The sequence below is a fragment of the Chrysochloris asiatica genome, unplaced genomic scaffold (genome assembly GCF_000296735.1).
Source record: "Chrysochloris asiatica unplaced genomic scaffold, ChrAsi1.0 scaffold00038, whole genome shotgun sequence".
NCBI classification, from domain to species: Eukaryota; Metazoa; Chordata; class Mammalia; order Afrosoricida; family Chrysochloridae; genus Chrysochloris; species Chrysochloris asiatica.
This window is the reverse complement of record NW_006408556.1, coordinates 757978-777443: the sequence shown is the minus strand read 5'-3', so window position 1 is coordinate 777443 and position 19466 is coordinate 757978. Positions and strand designations below refer to the sequence as shown.

Below are 19466 nucleotides of genomic sequence, written 5' to 3'. Positions count from 1 at the left end.
TTACGGGAGTAGAAAGCCTCATTTTTCTCCCGCGGAGCAGCTGGTAGTTTCGAACCGCTGACCTTAAGGTTCGCAGCCCGATTCATAACCACTACGCTACCAGAGCTCCTTATTATTCACACACACATATATATGTTCTGTAATGTTTTGCCTTATATACATATCTATGAAACAGAACATTAGAGACTCCTTTTGTCCTTTGAATGCAATGTCTATCTTGACTCCTAAGACCATATTTTACTTTACCTGCTTTTGAACTTACTATCACATAGTGTGAACTTCCTTCAGTGTAGCTCAGCCCTATCCCAGTTCTTCATATATAGACACACTAGGAGTCTTAGCTACAGTATCTCTTTTGGCTAAGAATTATAATACTAGTAATTATTGCAATGAAAAAGAAAACAACACCAATGATGATAAAAGCCATCATGGTTAACTCAGTGCTCTGTATAGTTCCATTTAGTCCACACTTTGCATTAGAGACCTGCCCATAATGGTCACAGCCAAGTCACCATCTATCAACTGCAGCTGACTCGGGTGCTGGCCTGAAAGTAATGTACATTTTGGGAAGCACAGTGCTTTCGTTCACAATGCATAGAAAGAGTCATGGGACAGGAAAAAAAGTCTATTCTTAGCAAAAATACTCATGGAAGCAGTCTAATTTAAAAGTACAGCACAATAAATGCATATATACATTAAGAACATTTGAGGCCAAAACCACTGGTTTAGTATGTTGATCAGCTCCAAGCATATCTGTCTCTTCATCTCTGTGTTTCCGGTCATGCCTCCAAGATCAAACATACAATGCCCATGTTTCCCTGAGAGCGATATATATTCTCAGATAACTACTTACCTATCACTTTTAATTCCAAAGTAGCTTCTTCAAAGTCACTGCCTTTCTTAAAGAAACACTTATACATTCCATTGTCTGAGACCTGGAGACTGCGGATTCGCACACTTACTCTTCCCTCAGTGATATAGTCTTTCACCAGTTCAGTTCTTCCTTTGAAATCTACCAGTTGTTCTCCCACCTGCTCCTTTCCATCCTGATAAACATATACAGCCTCTGAGAACTGGGAGCGGAACCACCGCAGCTCCATGTCCTCCACACTCATGACTGGGGACACACGACAGGGCAGCATGGTGTCTGCACCCAGCATGGCCACAATGGGCTCCGAGGGACCAATCACCACGAATGTATCTGAGAAATAGAGCCACAGGGAAAAGAATATCAGCATTACCAGCTGGAGTACTTTAGAACAAAGCACCGTTCATACAATTACTTGTGGCACATAGTCTAACTGAGGATGTGGCAATGAATAAAACAAAGGTAAGTACTAACCTTTATAAGCCTACAATTCACAGGGAAGTCATTAAATAACATTTTTACTGCAATGGTGGTGAATGCTAGGAAGGAGGATTGAGGAGTGCTGGGGAATCATGAAACTGAAGGTTTAAGTCAGCTCTGGAGCATCTGGCAATGTGTACACCATTGAGCTGAGTTCTGAATAAATGGGAGAGTGTTAGTGAAGTAATTCTACCTGTTTCTTTCTCTAAAGAAGTGTAGAGGAAAATAAATCATCATATCAAAATAGTGGATTTCAAATTCACCTAGGTATATATGAGGAGACACAGGGTTGTTTAATTTTTTGAGAACAAGAGAACCCAGGTATGGAAGATATGAAGTGTTCTTACCTGAGCCCCACATGGACACCTGGAGAAGCAGGAGAGAGAAGAGGTCTGTTGACAGAGAGAAGTGCAGGGAATCCAACATCCTTCCCAGTGTAGGCTGTAGTATGGCACAGAAAAGGTGCAGCAAGCAGCTGGGGCAAAGACAAGAATAAGACTCACAGGTGAAAGGAATATGGCAAAAATGCTCACGGGCTCTTGGAGCTCTTGGACAAACAACTTCAGTATCTTTCCCAGCGAACATCAAGAACACCCTTTTACACTCAGGGGGAAAACAAAACGATTATTTGATTCTGTTTTCTAAGGAAACAGTTTTCATTTTATCCGCCATATTCTGCGGTGACTAATCTGCCCACAATCTCTCTAAACTCTTCCCTTACTCAAGGTCATTTTGTCCAATAGACTAGAGTGAAAGAGCTGGCTTTAACACAAATGTTACTCTGGCTTCAATGAATTTTTCTCCCCACATATTCCTGCATGGCAAAAATAGATACTACATAGTCTATACTTGTCAACTCCCAAGGTCTTTGTCTGGGTTCCCCAACTTCCCTCCCTCTTGCCCATCACCCAGAAGACACTGATACAACACTCACGTATTTTCAGGTCTTCTCATAGAGATGAAAGCCTTCTGGGTTTCTCACTCTCACTGTTGCTGTACCAAGGGAACATACTTTTTGTCATTCCTTCCTTGGCTGCCTACAGGTGTCTCCTGTGAGTCTTGCTCCAAAATGCCAAGAGGATCTCATAAAACGTGAGGCCCAGAAGACAGTTTTAGGTGGTCTTTTAAATTGACTTAGAAAGCTGGAAGCAAGAAGATCCCCACATAATAATCCCTTGGTAGTAAGCACTTCTCTTCCATCACCCCGACATTCTCAAAACTGAAAGTAAAATTATATAAGGAAGGAGAACTTTGACCTGACTTGGGTAATAAATCTAGTAATTACATAGAAACAAAGAGGGAAGAAAGGAGCTCTTGTAGGTAGAGTTGGGCTGCTAATCTCAAGGTCAACAGTTCAAAACTACCAGCTGTTCCATGGGAGAAAGATGAGGCTTTCTGCTCCCGTAGAGATTTAAAGCCTTGGAAACCCTATAACAGGGTTGCCGTGAGTCAGAACTGACTCCACAGCAGAGAACCAAGCAATCAAAGTGTAAAGAGGATTTAAAAATAAGGGATTTGTTTAATTCTAAGAAGTATATTATCCAGGTTAATAGCACAAATATTAGACTGTCTGAATTAAAATCTTATCTATGTTATTTACCAGCTAATAACAGGCCACCTTGCATAATATTTATGTCTTAGTTTTCGCATCTGACAATGTGCTTACTAATAACATCCACCTCAAATTCTGTGTGAGGGGTACATGTTGTTCTGCTAATTGCCATTGAGGCAGTTCTGACCCACAGTGACCCTGCATAGGGTTTCCAAGGAGCCGGTGGTGGGTTTGGACAGCAGTCCATTGCTTATCTGACAGTGCCACATCACGAGTATATATATCTCTATCTATCTATCTATCTATCTATCTATCTATCTATCTATCTATCTATCTATCAGCTCTGGTAGCGTAATGGTTACGAATCAGGCTGCGAACCTTAAGGCCAGCAGTTCGAAACTACCAGCCCCTCAGTGGGAGAAAGATGAGGCGTTCTGCTCCCGTAAAGATTTACAGCCTCGGAAACCCTGCACAGGGTCGCTATGGGTCGGAACCGACTCGACGGCACTTAACAACAACATATATATATAAAGAGAATTCTGGTGTGGTGCTGTAGGGTAAGCACTTGACAGCAAGGTCCATTTGAACTGCAAAGTCGGTGATTCAGACTCACCAGTAGCTTGCCAGAAACACTAAACAGGGTTGCTATGAGACCAAACCGACTTGACAGCACTTAACAACAACAATATATATATATATATAAGCATGGTGGCTCTGTACAATAAGCCACAAGGCCACTGCTTTGAGCCCACCAGCTGCTTTGTTGGAGAAAGATGAGGCTTTCTGTTCCTGTAGAGACTTATAGTCTCAGAAATCCTATAAAGGGTAGCTATGAGTAGGAATTGACTTGATGGCACATAACAACATATATAAAACAGCTGTATTACGCTAAAACTATACACAAGTCACTTCAATATGCCTGCCATTGTGATTATATACTTTTTTATGTCAGTTAGAATCCTTATTCCATTAGACAGGAAATTGAAAAAAACATGGACAGATTAGAACTTCCTAGCAGTCCTTCTCCTAGACATAAAAAAACTATCCTCCAGTGAAATCTGGGTTATATCTCTTTATGAGAAGAAAACATGTACTGTCCAAAATAGTCCTTTGGATCCTTTTGTCTTCCTTTCTGTCTGTGAACAATGAGAATGAAAAAGGATGAGATTGCTGTCTCTGCTTACCTCATTGATTTTTGTGTTTTAGATCCTTCAAGCCCTACAATTTCTATGACAATTGTCTTCCTTGCTTAGAATGACAAAAAACTTCTGTGCTGATATCTAAGAGGATTCAGAAAGCTCTACTTCATATTTTTGAAACTTGAGATCTAAGATCAGGCATCTATATATAGTATAAAAGGGGAAAGGACTAGCCAAATACAAATCTGACACATTCTTTAAAAAACCACATATATGTCACTATTAATATAAAAACAAAAATATCATTTAAAAATCATTAAAAAACAAAAACCAAGATTAGCCTTTCAGTAGAGATAAGGTAACATTCATCAAGAGCAGATTGCTACTAAAGATTGTATGATGCTAATAATATACACTCCACTTATCTGTCAGTTTGTGTACTGTGGTCGTTTGTGTGTTGCTGTAATGCTGGAAGCTATGTCACCAGTGTTTCAAATCCCAGTAGAGTCACCCATGGCGGTTACATTTCAATGGAGCTCCCAGTAGCAGGAATAGGGAGTCAACTTCTGAGGGTTTTGCTATTGTTGCTAGGTGCTAAGTTGGCATTGACTCACCTGTACTTTATTGATTATGCAAAGGCTTTCGATTGTGTTGATCATGACAAGCTATAGACAACATTTCAAAGAATGAGTATTCCAGAACACTGAATTGTGCTCATGAAGAACCTGTACATAGACCAAGAGGCAGTTGTACGGATAGAACAAGGGAACACTGAATGGTTTAAAATTAGCAAAGGCATGCACCAGGGTTCTGGTCTTTCACCATACTTATTCAATCTGCATGCTGAGCACATAATCCAAGAAATTGGAGTACATAAAGAAAAGTGCGGCATCAGGATTGAAGGAAGACTCATTAACAACTTGTGATATGCAGAAGATACAACCTTGCTTGCTCAGACTTAAAATACTTACTGATGAAGATCAAAAACAATTAGTCTTTGGTATGGGTTGCATCTCAATGTAAAGGAGACAAAAATCCTCACCACTGGACCAATAAACAGCATCCATATAAATGGAGAAAATATTGAAGTTGTTAAAGACTTCCTTTTGGTCAGCTCAACCATCAACACTCACTGAAGCGGCAGTCAAGAGATTAAATGATATATTGCATTAGGTAAATCTGCTGTACAAGACAGCTTTAAAGTGTTCAAGAGCAAAGATGTCAGTTTGAGGACTAAGGTGCACCTGACCCAAGCACACCTCATATGCATGTGAAAGTTGGACAGTGAATAAGGAAGACCATAGAAGAATTGATGCATTTGAGTTTTGTGGTGGAGGAGAATATTAAAAGTACCATTGACTGCCAAAAGAACAAACCAATCTGTGTTGGAAGAAGTATAGTCAGAACACTATTAGGAAGCCACAATGGCCAGACTTCGTCTCTCATACTTTGGACATACTGTCAGGAGGGACCAGTCTCTGGAGAAGGATATCATGTTTGGTAAAGTGAAGAGTCATAGAGAAAGAGAAAGACCCCCAATGAGATGGATTGTCACAGTGGTAGATGCAGTGAACTCAAATGTAGGAATGATTGTGAGGTTGGCACAGGACCAGGCAGTATTTCATTCTGTTGTACACAGGGCTGCTACCAGTTATTACCAACTTGATGGCACACATCAACAACAACAACATGCTCATTGTTGCTGCCATTGTGCCAATCCAACTTGGTCAGAGGGTTTCTACTATGAATAGAAGCAGAACATTGCCTGATACCGTGCCAGAAAATGAACCTTTCAGGTCGGACGACACTGAAAACATGACTGATGAAGAGATGCCTTCTCAAAGTAGAGTCAACTTTAATGGTGTAGGTGGAGTGAAGCTTTTGGTACTATCATTTGCTAATGGGTATGGCTCAAATTGAGAAGAAGCATCTACAAACATCCATTAATAATCAGAACATGGAATGTATGAAGTACAATTCTAGGAAAATAGCAAGACTTCCAAATTAAAATGGAATGTATAAAGCTCAATATAGTGAGCTGAAATGTACAGGTATTGGCTATTTTGAATCTGACAATCATATGGTTTACTATGTCAGGAATGACAAATTAGAGAGGAATGGTGTCACAGTCATCATCAAAAAGAACATATCAGGATTTATCTTGAAGTACAATGCTGTTTGTAAAAGGGTAATATCTATACACCTACAAGGAAGACCAACTAATACAACTATTATTCAAATGATGCATCAACCACCAAAGTCAGTGATGAAGAAACTGAAGATTTTCATCAACTTCTGCAGTCTGAAATTGATCTAACATGCAATCAATATGCATTAATAATTATTGGCGATCAGAATGCAGAAGCTGAATACAAAGAGTAAGGATTAATAGTTGGAAAATATGGCCTTGGTGATAGAAATGCAGATTGCATGATAGAATTTTGCAAGACCAAGGACTTCTTCATTGCCAATACCTTTTTTTTCAACAATATAAACATTGACTATACACGTGGACTTCAACAGATGGAATACACAGGAATCAAATTGACTACATCTATGGAAAGAGAGGCCGGAGAAGCTCAATATCATCAGCCAAAACAACTAATTGTGGAAGAGATCATCTATTGCTGTGATGAAAATTCAGACTGAAGCAGGAGAAAATTAAAACAAGTTCACACTTACCCTACTATGAACTTGAACATATCTGAATTTAGAGACTATCTAAAGCACATATTTAATAAAGTAAACACTAGTGATTGAAGACCAGAGATAACATCAAGAATACCATACATGAAGAAAACACAAGGTCATTTAAAAGACAGGAAAGAAAGAAAAGAACAAAGTGAATGCCATAGGTGACTCTGAAACGAGCTCTTGAACAGAGAGTAGCTCAAGTAAATAAGAAATGATGAGGTAAAAATATTGAACAAAAAATGTTAAATGGATAATACTAGAAGACAAAGTCAAATATTATAATGAAATGTGCAAAGACCTGGAATTAGAAATCCAAAACAGAACATGCTCAGCATTTCTCAAACCGAAAGAGCCGAAGAAAAAATTCAAGATTTGACTTGCGGTATTGAAAGATTCTATGACAAAATATTGTATGATGCAGGAAACAACAAAAGTAGATGGAAGGAATTCAGAGTCACTGTACCAAGAAGAATTGGGTGATGTTCAACCATTTGAGAAAGTGGCATATGATTAGAAAACTAATGGTATTGGATAAGAAGTCCAAGCTGCACTGAAGGCACTGATGAAAAACAGACTCCAGGAGTTGATAGAATAACAATTGAACTATATGAACAATCTGATGCACCACTGGAAGCATTCACTAGTCTATGTCAAGAAATTTGGAAGAAAACTGCTTTATGACTTGATGAGATCTTTAATTTTTTTTATAATTTTGTTTTTATAGAAGTTCATATAAGGCAATGAAGATGGATTAACTGAATGATGTTGTTGTTGTTAAGTGCCCTAAAGTGGGTTCTGACTCATAGTAACTCTGTATAGGGTTTCCAAGGAGCTCCTTGTGAGCTTGAACCTCTGGTGTTGTGCTTCAAACCAACCTTGTAGTCCAGTGTATTAACCTGAAACGCCACACCTGTACTCCAACTGAATGATAGAGTGCAATATGTATATACCACGTTCTTCCATTGGAGTGCCAAACCTTTCCCAGATCTGTTGATACAAATTCCAAAATATATCTTCATTCCAAGTATCCTTTATGAAACTTGTTTAAGTATCTAATAATTTCATTAGATATTTTGGTTTTCATTTGTCAGACAGACATGGTTTTGACATGAATTTGAGTGATGCTATCATGCTTTTGAAAAATAATTTAATCTTAAAACATTAGTAAGCATCAGAGGAAAGGCACACAATGTCCCTTGAGAAAACCGTATGGGAGTGGGGGGAGAGGCTATCAAAACTGTAAGGAAACTGATCAAATTAGCATGTGTCTCCTTTATGTCCAGATTGCTAACTTCAACAAACAACATCTGCTACATTTCCTGTCTTTCCACTTTACTCCAACTCAAATAACAATTGCAACCCAGGTTTGTGGTAAATAGAGATGTATCCCAAAATATTCTACAGTCTCTTCCTCTTCCAAACCTCTGCATTCAAACCCAGCAATTTACGCTTCTTAAATCATCACATTTTAAAAATTAGAAGTGTTTTGTGAAAGGAAATAGTCTGAAACCCTTTTGGTATAGAACTTTATTTTCTCCTTTTTCTGTTGCTTAGATAATTGTAGTTTCCACTGGGTTTTAGAAACAAGACATTTAACTGTTTTTGGCATGACAGATGTATGGTGAAATATAGGGCTCTTCTGCTTTTATAAATAACACATTTCCCAGATTCTGAAGTTTTTATTCTTTGTTAGCTTGGGCTTGCAAGCTAACAAATTGACCTTTGGGCTCGCTACCAAGTGCCTTAACCACTGCACCACTAGGGTGTCCTATTTTATGCTTCTAATTAATGCTTATTCAAAAATAAAACTTGCCTTTTTTTTTTCCATTTCTGGAGAGGTTTTGTGGGTCAAGAGGAGATTTTGGTTTTAGTACTTTTTCCCCAACAGTGTTTTGTGAAATCTTATTGAAATGTGCCTTGGAGTCCTGGTGTGGCGCTGTGGGTTAATGCGTCAGACTGCAAAGTTGTTTGAACTGCAGCTCACCAACTGCTCCATGGAAATCCTATACAGGGTCACTATGGGTCGGAACAGACTTGACGGCACTTAACGGCAACATTGCATGTTAATAATATAGCTAATTAAATTTTGTTTTCATTGTGAATTGAGTGAAGGTCTACAGAACAGATAGTTTTCCATTCAACAAATCATACACTTTGTTACATCTCAATGATTACAATCCCCTCAATGTAACATCATTTATTCCGCTTGTACCCTGTGCTTCTTTTTTCTACTCGACCTTCTTTCCCCGCTTTTCTGAATTGTATCCTTAGGGTAAATGCTGCCATTTTGATCTTGAATGGCTGACCAGTTTTTGGTATGCATACCTCACTAGTGTCGTTGTCCCCCCTTTATATGCACCTATTGCTTGGCTGAAAACTGAACTATGGGGGTGTGTTCATTTTCAGACCTGAATGGTAACCAAGGGTCATAGTCTCAGGGTTCTATCAGTCTCTATCTGATCAGTAAGTCTGGTTATTTTTTATGATCTTGAGTTTTGTTCCACATTTTCTCTCATTCTATCGAAGACCTTCTAATGTGATCCCATTTAGAGAAGCTGGTAGTGGTATGTGGGCACCATCTAGTACTGGTTTCAGGGCTGTAAAGACGGATGCCCACATGACCCATTAGTCCATTGGACTAATTGTTTCCAAGCATCTTTAATTCTCATTACTGTCTTTCCTCTGTACAGGGAGAGACTGATAGTTGTACCTTGTTATATACATGAAGTCCTCGTGTGTCTCTGTGGATTAATATGCTGTACTGCAAAGTCTGTGTGAACTGCAAGTCAGTGGCTGAAGTTCACCAGCCGCTCCTCGGAAGCCCTATACAGGGACACTATGGGTTGGAACCAACTTGATGGCACTTAACAACAACAACACACACACTTATATATAATGATAATTTTTTTTAGTGAATATTTTGGAAGTGATCCTAAGAGGTAGCAAGAGGAGCTTGAGGAAAGAGAAGAAATATAATACAGGGTAAATTTATGATAGCTCAAAATTTTGATAAATACAAAAGGTGTATGTAAGTCATTACGTCTAGAGAATGTTTGCTTAGGATCCCTTTGTTCAAACTGTTAGTAGCTGGCACACTAATATTATATGATAGCTATTTGTGTCCCTGATTATCTTTAAGCCTTATATGAATTGAGGAAGAATTAATTTAACTTGAAAAGCATGGAAATGGAAAGAAAACACTCTTTGAACACATTCTATGTGCTGGCAAGGGGCAATCATTTTACTCTGTTCTGCTACTGTAATTTCTAAACTTCTTGGAAATATAGAACTAAAATTCTTGGAGTCCACAGCTCTCCATTTCAGACCTCTGTGCAAATGCTTAAAATTAGGAAAGGTGTGTGCCAGGGTTTTATTCTTTCCCCACACTTATTCAATCTGTATGCTGAACAAACAATCAGAGAAGCTGGATTATATGAAGAAAAGCATGGGATCAGTATTGGAGGAAGACTCATTAACAACCTGCCATATACAGATGATACAACCTTGCTTGCTGAAAGCAAAGACAACTTAAAATACTTATTGATGAAGATCAAAGACCACAGCCTATAGTATGGGTTGTATTTCAATGTAAAGAAAGCAAAAATCCTCACCACTGGACCAATAAATAGCATCCATATAAATGGAGAAAAGATCGAAGTTGTCAATGACTTAAATTTTGCTTGGATCAACCATCAACACTCATGGAAACAGCAGTGAGAAAATAAAAAAATGTATTGCATTTGGCAAATACACTGCACAAGACATCTTTAAAATGTTGAAGAGCAAAGATGTCAGTTTGAGGACTAAGGTGTGCCTGATGCAAGCCATGGTAGTCTCAATAACCTCATATGCATGCGAAAGTTGGATAGGACTGTAGAATAATTGATGCATTTGAGTTATGGTGTTAGAGAATATTGAAATTACCATGGACTGCCAAAAGAGCAAATAGATCTGTGTTGGAAGAAATACAACCAGAGTGCTCCTGGAAGCCAGAATGGCCAAATTTCTTTCATACTTTAGACATAGTGTCATGAGGGACTGGAGAAGGATATCATGTTTGGTAATGTGGAGCGTCAGAGAAAAAGAGGAAGATTCCCATCGAGATGGATTGGCACAATGGCAGCATTAATGGGCTCAAACGATTGCGAGGTTGGCCCATGATTCAGCGGTGTTTTGTTCTGTTGAGCTTAGGGTCTCTATGAGTGATACCGACTCCATAGCACCTAACAACAACAAGCAGGCGTACTCCATTACCAATTATGATAAGATGTTCTTGTTGTTAAGTGCCGTAGAGTCGTATTCCGACCCATAACGACCCTGTGTAGGATTTCTGAGGAGCACCTGGTGAGCTTGAGCCGCCAGCCTTGCAGTTCAAACCTACTTGGCACTCCAGCGCATTAAACAACAGCGCCACATCAGGACTCCATTGATATGATGGGGTGGTGGTTCTATGCCGTGGAGTTGGTTCAGACTCATAGCGACCCTGTACAGGGTTTTCGAGGCTGTAAATCTTTACGGAAGCAGAAAGTTTCATCTTTCTCCGGCGGAACAGCTGGTAGTTTCGAACTGCTGACCTTGAGATTAGCAGCCTGTTTTGTAACCACTACGCTACCAGAGCTCCTTGATATGATAGGGAGAAGCATATTTTTCCTGATTTTATTCTATATCAATTAATCCTATGAGCTGAAACTTGAGGTGACTGACAGACCAAATTATCGAAAGATGAGCCCCTCCCCCTTCACAATGCGGATCTGGCTCATTGAAGGTGGTGAAGTGAGCTACACCCACATTATCATTCTATAATCCAGAAAGTCCAAAATCCTCTGGTGTGTGTGTGTGGTTTTATTAGTTTCACTTTCAGAGTATCCGGAGGAGCTGGAGGCAGGCTTTGACCTTTTAGTAAGATTCATTATAACAGAGTTATTCAAAAGCCAGCGCCTCTAGACAACCTTGCTCGTCTCTCTCCCAAAAAATATTTTCCCAGTTCTGGAATTAGAAATGCCTCCTTCCCCATAACCCGGACCTTGTTTGCCACACCTTGAATGCTGACCACAGGAGCAGCAGGTGCAAACTGCCTCTCGATCATAGATTTGTAGGTTCACTGAAGAAACCAGGAGCTTCCAGGAACTGCCATGGGTCAACTCATATGGTGAGCGAGAAATGTGGGGAGCTGTGCAGGTGGGTCTGTGGGAAGTGTGGATGCTGAAAACAGAAGGCCAAAATGGTGAGAAAGTACCTTTCCATTCTGGGAGGTAAACCACAAGAGATGATTGTGGTAAAAATAAACAAGAGCAAGTAGGAGGAAGATAGGCTGAGAGAAATAGGCTAGTTTTGTCCTTTTGTGTAATTTTATTTCTTACCTTTGAACTAGAGGTTTTCAGTTTCAAGAGAGCCTTGTTGCGAAGGGAAATACACAGATAAACAAGAGCCCACAGAACAAAGGGGACAATCTATAATTTATAGTTCTCACATCTGCTGAGGAAACGGTTGGTTGTTGCAGAAAGACAGGGAAAGAAAACAACGATACACTGGAGGTGGGAGTGCAGGCACCAGAAAAAAGATAAAATAACAGTGTTTTAAAGTATTAAAGTCTTTGAGGTAGAAACAGAGCCAAACAATAATAGCAAAATACAAAACCCAATGAAGCAAAATAACCCATGTTATTTTGTAAAATGAGGTAAGTCTTTGAAAAGGGTTCTTTTGTGTTTCTAAACATTCATACTGGGCGGTGTTTCTTCTGTAGAGTATCTCATCTGAGTGAACATCTCCACGCTTCCTACATACACTAGTTCTACTCTAAGAAGATGGTGGAGTTCCCAAGCTTCTCTCCAGCTCATTTCCTCATCCATCTTCTCCTTCTCCTGGTGCCCACATGGTACTCAACAGGTCAGTGTTGTCTCATGTTCTGTTCTTGCTTGTTCTTTTTCAACTGCTCATTTTTATGTAAATGACACAACCTACCTCTACCAAAGACAGTCATTTCATGAGGAAACTGAGGTGTGTCATCTGCTAACAGGAGGTCTGATGGGTTGATGTAGGAGTGGGGGTGTTTTCCTTCATATCAACACCCTTTACTCCTTTGAGTATTCCTCATAAATCTCCTACTATTAATATTTATCTAAATTGTTGTTAGTATATGCAGTTTAAGTCTGTATAGTCTTGAAGTAACTGTAAAATTATACTTGGTAATATTCAGACTGCCACTAAAACCTATGTCTGAGCACAAAGACTTTGGAGTCAAGATTCCTGAACTCTATCTGGTTGTGATTTTATATAAATAATTTTTCTATCTGGGACATGTTGTTGTTAGCTATTATTGAGTCCACCCTGACCCACTGCAGACCATATGCACAATGGAAGGAAAAACTTCCTAGTCTTTCACCATGATTATGATCGGTTGTGGGTGGCACAATGTTTTGTTAAGAGCCACAGGGTTTTCATTGGCTGATTTTTGGATGTTAACCAAGCCTTTCTTCTTTGTCTGCCTTAGTATCTTTAGTATAGAGATTCCGCCATTAAACCTGTTCAGCGTCAAGGTGTAACCCTGACTCAGAGGGGACTCAACACCAACTGGCTTTGTTGGAACATGAGTCCCTTTTTTATAAAATGAAAGAACTCTTCAGGATGGATTTTCAGATCCCATATTTGGAGAGTAACCAACTATAAGATCACAATAATGACATTTTACTCTTGTCTCTTTCATTCGATGTCAATTAGGCAGTGAGCTTATGTAAATTGTAAATGCTTATGTAAATTGATTCAGCAATTCTATACTAGAAATTTCTTTCATAAAGGTGCTTTCACTTGTGAATACATGTTTGAATAAGAATGTTCATTTTAGGACTATTTGTAATGATATTAAATTAGAAGCAACAGAAGTATGCATTGATAAAAATAAATTAAAACTTTGAAGTAGGCAGTATTAAAAACAATTATGACTTGTTGTTGTTAAGTGTCATTGCGTCCACTACGACTCATAGCGACCCTGTCCAGGGTTTCCAAGGAGTGACCATGCTTATCCCACAGCACCACACCAGAACTCTATGTACTGAAATGATTGTTGCAGAAATAAATATTTAACAGTCCCACATATGTAAAACAGAATTCTTTTTCCCACTACATTGTCACTGTAAGTACTATTTCATACCTTTGTTCTAAATCAAACTGCTCAGGTAATGAGTATTACCAAAAATTTGCAGACAGTCATTTGTGTCCTTTGAATTAGTCACCTATATCCTTTGAGTTAAGGAGCTCTGGTAGCGTAGTGGTTATGAATCAGGCTGCTAACTTCAAGGTCTGCAGTTCAAAACTACCCGCGGTTCTGTGGGAGAAAGATGAGCCTTTCTGCTCCCGTAAGGATTTACAGCCTTGGAAACCCTGTGCAGGGTCACTATGAGTCGGAACCGACTCCACGGTACTTAACAACAACAACATCCTTTGAGTTATGCCAGAACACTAAGTTTTACACACAAAACAAAAAAATGGAGAAAAAGAAAGGATCATGACTCCTATCCAGTATAATTGGTTCTGTCATGCTATCTGCCCAGACCACTTGATCAACCCTCTCTGAGATTGCTGGACACTGGAAACTTCCTCTAAGTTCTGTGCCTTTGTCTTCTGGGTATCCTTTCCAAAGTGTTTCCATGTTAGAGTCAATGCATTTGCAGGACCTTGAGTCCTTACCAGTCATAGAATCTACAATATGCTAGAACCTCAAGTTTTGTTCAGTGCCACCAGTCACCTTTCAGTCATCATGAGTTTCTGTAGTAAAAATAATTTCCAGGCAGATGACTCTGAAGTAACTAAAGAAGGGAGCTTCTTCTCTAATTTAGACAAAATTCCCATTTAGGCCTGCAGCATTCTCCTTCACTCACTGGGCACTCCATCTACCCTCTCAGCTCAAGACCACACTGCATCTCAACATCTGGAGCTACAGGTCTCCAAGTCCTGACACCACCTACCCCAAGAAATTAGTTTTCATGAAATCATTTCACCTATGATTCTAAGACTTCATATTTATTTTAAAATAAAAGTTTTTCTTACCTTACAAGTTTTGCTTTTCATTCTGGAATAAAACACTAATAATATTCTCACCCTTCAACAAGAAAGGTCAGAAATGTCTATCTTATCACCTAAGAGCAGGGTATTGGGAGAAAAAGAGATGAAATAGAAGGGAAAGTGTTCACTAAATAATAATAATAATTGCTTAATTAGTTATTTTGGCCCATTTAATTAATTATTATTGTTGTTGTTAAGTGCCATTGAATCAGTGCCAACTCATAGCAACCCTCTATAGGGTTTCTGAGAGCAGTTGGTGAGTTTGAACCACTGACCTTGAGGTTCACACCAACCTTACAGTCCAGTACATTATCCCACAGAACCACACCAGGACTCCATTTGATTACTAATAAATATTATATAGATTTTACATAGCTTATATATGAAAACTGTTTATAAATGAATAAGGAATAATGCATGAATAATGAATTAAGAAGACTGAAGAAAAATTTATGCCTTTGAATTATAGTGTTGGCAAATAATGTTAAATATGCCTTGGATTGCCAGAAAAATTAGCATTTTGTATTGGAAGCAGTACAGCATGAATGCTTCTCAGAAGCAAAGATGGCAGACTTCATCTCAGGTACTTTGTACATGTTGTTCAGAGGGACCAGTCCCTGGAGAAGAACATCAGGCATGCTAAAGTAGAGGGTCAGTGAAAAAAAGGACGACCCTCAATAAACTGGGGAAACTTAGGCTGTATCATCTGCTAATAGACAGTCCAATGGGTTGGGGTAGGAATGGGGATGTTCTTCATATCAATATCCCTTACTCCTTTGAGCAGTCCTCATAAATCTCCTAATATTAATATTTATCTAAATTGTTATTTAGTATTCACAATTTTAGGCTTGTCACTGTTGAAGTAGCTGCAAAATTACACACAATGGGCACAAACATTGCAGTGTTAAGGATGGAACAGGGTCTAGCAATATTTCCTTCTAATGTATTCAGGGTTGCTAAGAGGTGGAACCTACTTGATACCTAAGAACAACAACATTTCTAAATGCATAAACAAATATATTTTAAATGGCCAACTACCAATAGTTTTTATTTGTGGAGAAACTAATGTAATCTGTTGGTAAGTTGTTATTGTTGTTGTAAAGAGCCGTCAAGTCGATTCTGACCCATAGTGACCTTATAAGGGTTTCCAAGGAGCAGCTGGTGAGCTTGAACCGCCAACCTTGCAGTTCAAATGACTTTGCAGTCTGACGCATTAACCCACAGTGCCACAGCAGGAGTAGTAGAGGAAAAATAGTTGAAGATGTTTGATTTTGCTTCTGTATGTATCTTTTTAAATCCTGGTGTGGCTCTGTAGGGTAAACACTATACTGTGAACTACAAGGTCCGAGGTTCAAACCGACCAGCTGCTTCTTGGAAACCCTGTACAAGATCGCTATGAGTCAGAATCGATTCAGTGTCACTTAAAACAACAATGACAACTACTTCTTGGAAAACAATACAAATATGTTTGAATTTCTAAATAAAATTAGTTGATTTTCCATCTTATTTCCTAGCACTTACTCTCCTAATCTGTCTTTGATATCCATGTAGTGTCTGGGTTTACTGTGAAGGGACCAGCTGAACCTGTCATAGTCCAACTTGGAGCAGATGCCACTCTACCCTGCCAGCTTTCCCCTGAGAGCAATGTAGACAGCATGCATATCCGGTGGTACCGAACCCAGCTATCCCCTGCTGTACTTGTGTACCAGAATGGGCAAGAACAAGGTGGGGAGCAGATGCTGGAGTATCGAGGCAGGACGGAGTTGATGAGAAACAAGGGGAGCGTGGCACTGGTGATTCAGCATGTCCGTGTCTCTGATGACGGCCAGTACCGATGCCATTTTAAGGATGGTGACATCTCCCAAGAGGCCATTGTGGAGCTGAATGTTATAGGTATGTTACCATGGCACAAAATGTACATGTTGTGGTGTAAAGTAGAGAGAAAAGCGAGGCTATCCAGATTCCTAACCTGGCATTTCTTTTGATCTTCCATAAGTTGGCATGCTACTTTACCTTGCAGAATGCCAATTTCCTAACCTGTACAGTGAGGATAAGTATTGGACTGCTAACCACGAGATTGGCAGTTCAAACCCACCAGCTGCTCCTCGAAACCCTATTCAAGGTTACTGTGAGTCCAAACCAACTTGACAGCATTTAGCAACAACAACAGTGAGGATAAGACTGTGTGTTCTATTTTTTTAAATACCAAGACAGACAGAATATACATATATAAGTATTCTGCTATCCTAAAACATCTCAGAAAATGAATTCACTAGTATTCATTCAGGTAAGTATTGGCACTTTTAGTTTTTATTCAATCAAGAGAGAAAAACAACAAACCGAATTAAACTCCTTTTCTAGCTTTACTTATCCTTTTTTTCCCCTTCTCTTTCTGGAATGAGCCCAAAGTTCTATCCGTTTAAGTACAGTGTCAAGTACAGGCTTTAAGTTGAATTCAAAACTGAATCACAAGTGAGCCTGAAGCTGGTCATGAGCAGGTACATGACTTGTGATCTTCAATTCAGTCATCAGTCTACTGAAGGTAAAGGAGCTCAAGTAGTATAGTGGTTACAAGTCAGGGTGCTAATATCATGGTCAGCAGTGGTTCTATTGGAGAAATAAGAGACTTTCTACTCCCTTAAAGATTTACAGCTTCAAAAACTCTGTACAGGGTCGCTGTGAGTCGGAACTGATTCCAAGGCACAATAATCACCACCACCTACTGAAGGTAAATTCAACCTTCAGTCTCAGGCACTCCTGAGTCTGGACAACCACAGGCCTCAGACACATGTTTTCTTTCCTCAGGTTTGGGTTCTGCTCCTAATGTATACATGACGGGACCTGAAGATGGTGGAATCCGAGTGCTATGTTCCTCAGGTGGCTGGTTTCCCAAACCCAAGTTGCAATGGAAAGACATGGCTGGACTGACGCTACCATCCCTCTCTGAGTTCCTGACTCAAGATGGAGATGGGCTCTTCCATGTGGAGGCATCTCTTGTGGTTACGGACAGCAGCCTGAGCAATGTGACCTGCACTGTCCAAAATCCTCTGTCTGGTCAAGAGAAAGCATCAGCCATCTTCCTTCCAGGTCAGTGAGGCTCAAACCTCAAGGGAGAGTTGAGGGATCGTGAAAGAAGATAGAAATCAGGGTTGAGAAGAAAGGAGGGCTAAAGAGAACCATAGAGAGAGAAGGGCTTCTTCCAAGTCTATCTCTGACTATATCTCCCTGTGCCAATGTCAGAGCCCTTCTTCCCCAGGATGTCTCCATGGAAGGCAGCCCTGGCTGGGACAATCCCTGTGCTGGGACTTCTCCTCATTGGGATCAGCTACTTTGGATGGAGAGAACATCAAGCCAAACTGGTAGAAATAAAGAAAAGGGAAGAAAAAGCTTCTGAAAGGGATGAGATGAGGAAGAGAAAGGAAAATGCACTTGAAATCAGAGGTAAATGGGGGCAACAGAGCAAATTCAAGGTTCATGGGAAAACTGAACATGGGATGTATTGGGCAGATAGAGAAACCAAAGTTTGCCAAAGATTCCTAAGGGAAACACAGGAGAGCAAGCATTCTGTAGAGTTGGAAGCCCTATGGAGAGGAGAACGATGTGGGATGCTGATTGGTGGGCAGTGTTCATGAGGTCTCTAAAGTGTGGCTCTTAAAACTCACACCATGCTCTTTCATGGTTCCATATCTGTACTACTGTTATACTTACTGTCTGAAAAGGCTTTTTTTCTACCTTGTTGTTCTGGAGTCCTGGTGTGGCACTGTGGGTTAATGCTCTGGGCTGCAAGGTTAGTTTGAACCACAAGGTCAGCAGTTCAAGTTCACCAGCCACTCGCTATGAGTCAGAACTGACTCAATGGCACGTAACTACACAACAACATCAGCTTTGTTGTTCTAGCCATTCTTTAGAATTCCCTAAGGAATCTTACACTTCTCTACAGACTGAGTACTTCTCTGTGACTCTAGCACTTCCAACGTCGCTTTTCTTAGCTCCCTGCTATTTTCTATTTGACATAAATGTGATCTAATCTTTTCAACTTTACTTAATTATGGGATCCTCAAGGGAAAGTCAAACTGAATTCTTCCAGGTACTCCCTAAATTCAGGGTCAGACACAACTCAATTTAATGGATTTTATGTCTCTTACTCATTCAGGGAAACTGAAGAATGACCTTGGTGAGTCTTGTTTTTTCTGTTACTATATGTAAAGTCAGCTTCCCCTTTTAACATCTGTTCTGAGTCTTACTGACGTTTTTTTGTTGTTGTTGTTGTTCCCCATTCAGAACAGCGAAAAGCCTTATACAGGGAAGGTAAGAGACTTTGGTTTTCCCCCATTACTGGATATCCTGATGTCTGCAATTGATTGGCTCTCTCCTTAGAAGAAAAAACTAAACAATTTTTATGTAACTAATGGAAGGAAATAGTAAGGGGAGGAATGTGAAGCTGCAGGTTAACTTTTCACCTTGTTTTTCTGGATTTGTTCTGTTTTAGATTGGAGAAAGGCCCTGCTATATCCTGGTAAGTAATGTCCAGACCTTGAATCTTGTCAAGTGCCTCTACTATTCTGAGAATAATAGGCCTCTACTATTCTGAGAAATACACACTCACACACCTGTTCACTTGTAAGTTGTAGAGACTGATTTGATACCACTCTGTGGTATTTTGTCTGGAGACTCA

At 39.7% G+C, this 19466-nt stretch overlaps 2 protein-coding genes across 2 annotated transcripts in view; one reads left to right on the top strand and one right to left on the bottom strand.

The window, feature by feature from the left end:
* Positions 1-1774, bottom strand: part of LOC102820235 (butyrophilin subfamily 1 member A1-like) — a 7374-nt gene extending 5600 nt beyond the window's left edge. Inside the window, exons 1-2 of the mRNA XM_006860544.1 lie at positions 1696-1774; positions 854-1201 (exon numbers count right to left, since the gene is read on the bottom strand). Of these exons, the coding sequence (XP_006860606.1) occupies positions 854-1201; positions 1696-1774 (427 nt within the window). The remainder of the gene's footprint in view (positions 1-853; positions 1202-1695) is intronic.
* Positions 1775-11893: 10119 nt separating this feature from the next.
* Positions 11894-19466, top strand: part of LOC102819856 (butyrophilin-like protein 1-like) — a 10767-nt gene continuing 3194 nt past the window's right edge. The window contains exons 1-7 of the mRNA XM_006860543.1: positions 11894-11957; positions 16343-16684; positions 17597-17878; positions 18032-18232; positions 18945-18965; positions 19073-19099; positions 19281-19307. Coding sequence (XP_006860605.1) covers positions 11894-11957; positions 16343-16684; positions 17597-17878; positions 18032-18232; positions 18945-18965; positions 19073-19099; positions 19281-19307 — 964 coding nt within the window. The remainder of the gene's footprint in view (positions 11958-16342; positions 16685-17596; positions 17879-18031; positions 18233-18944; positions 18966-19072; positions 19100-19280; positions 19308-19466) is intronic.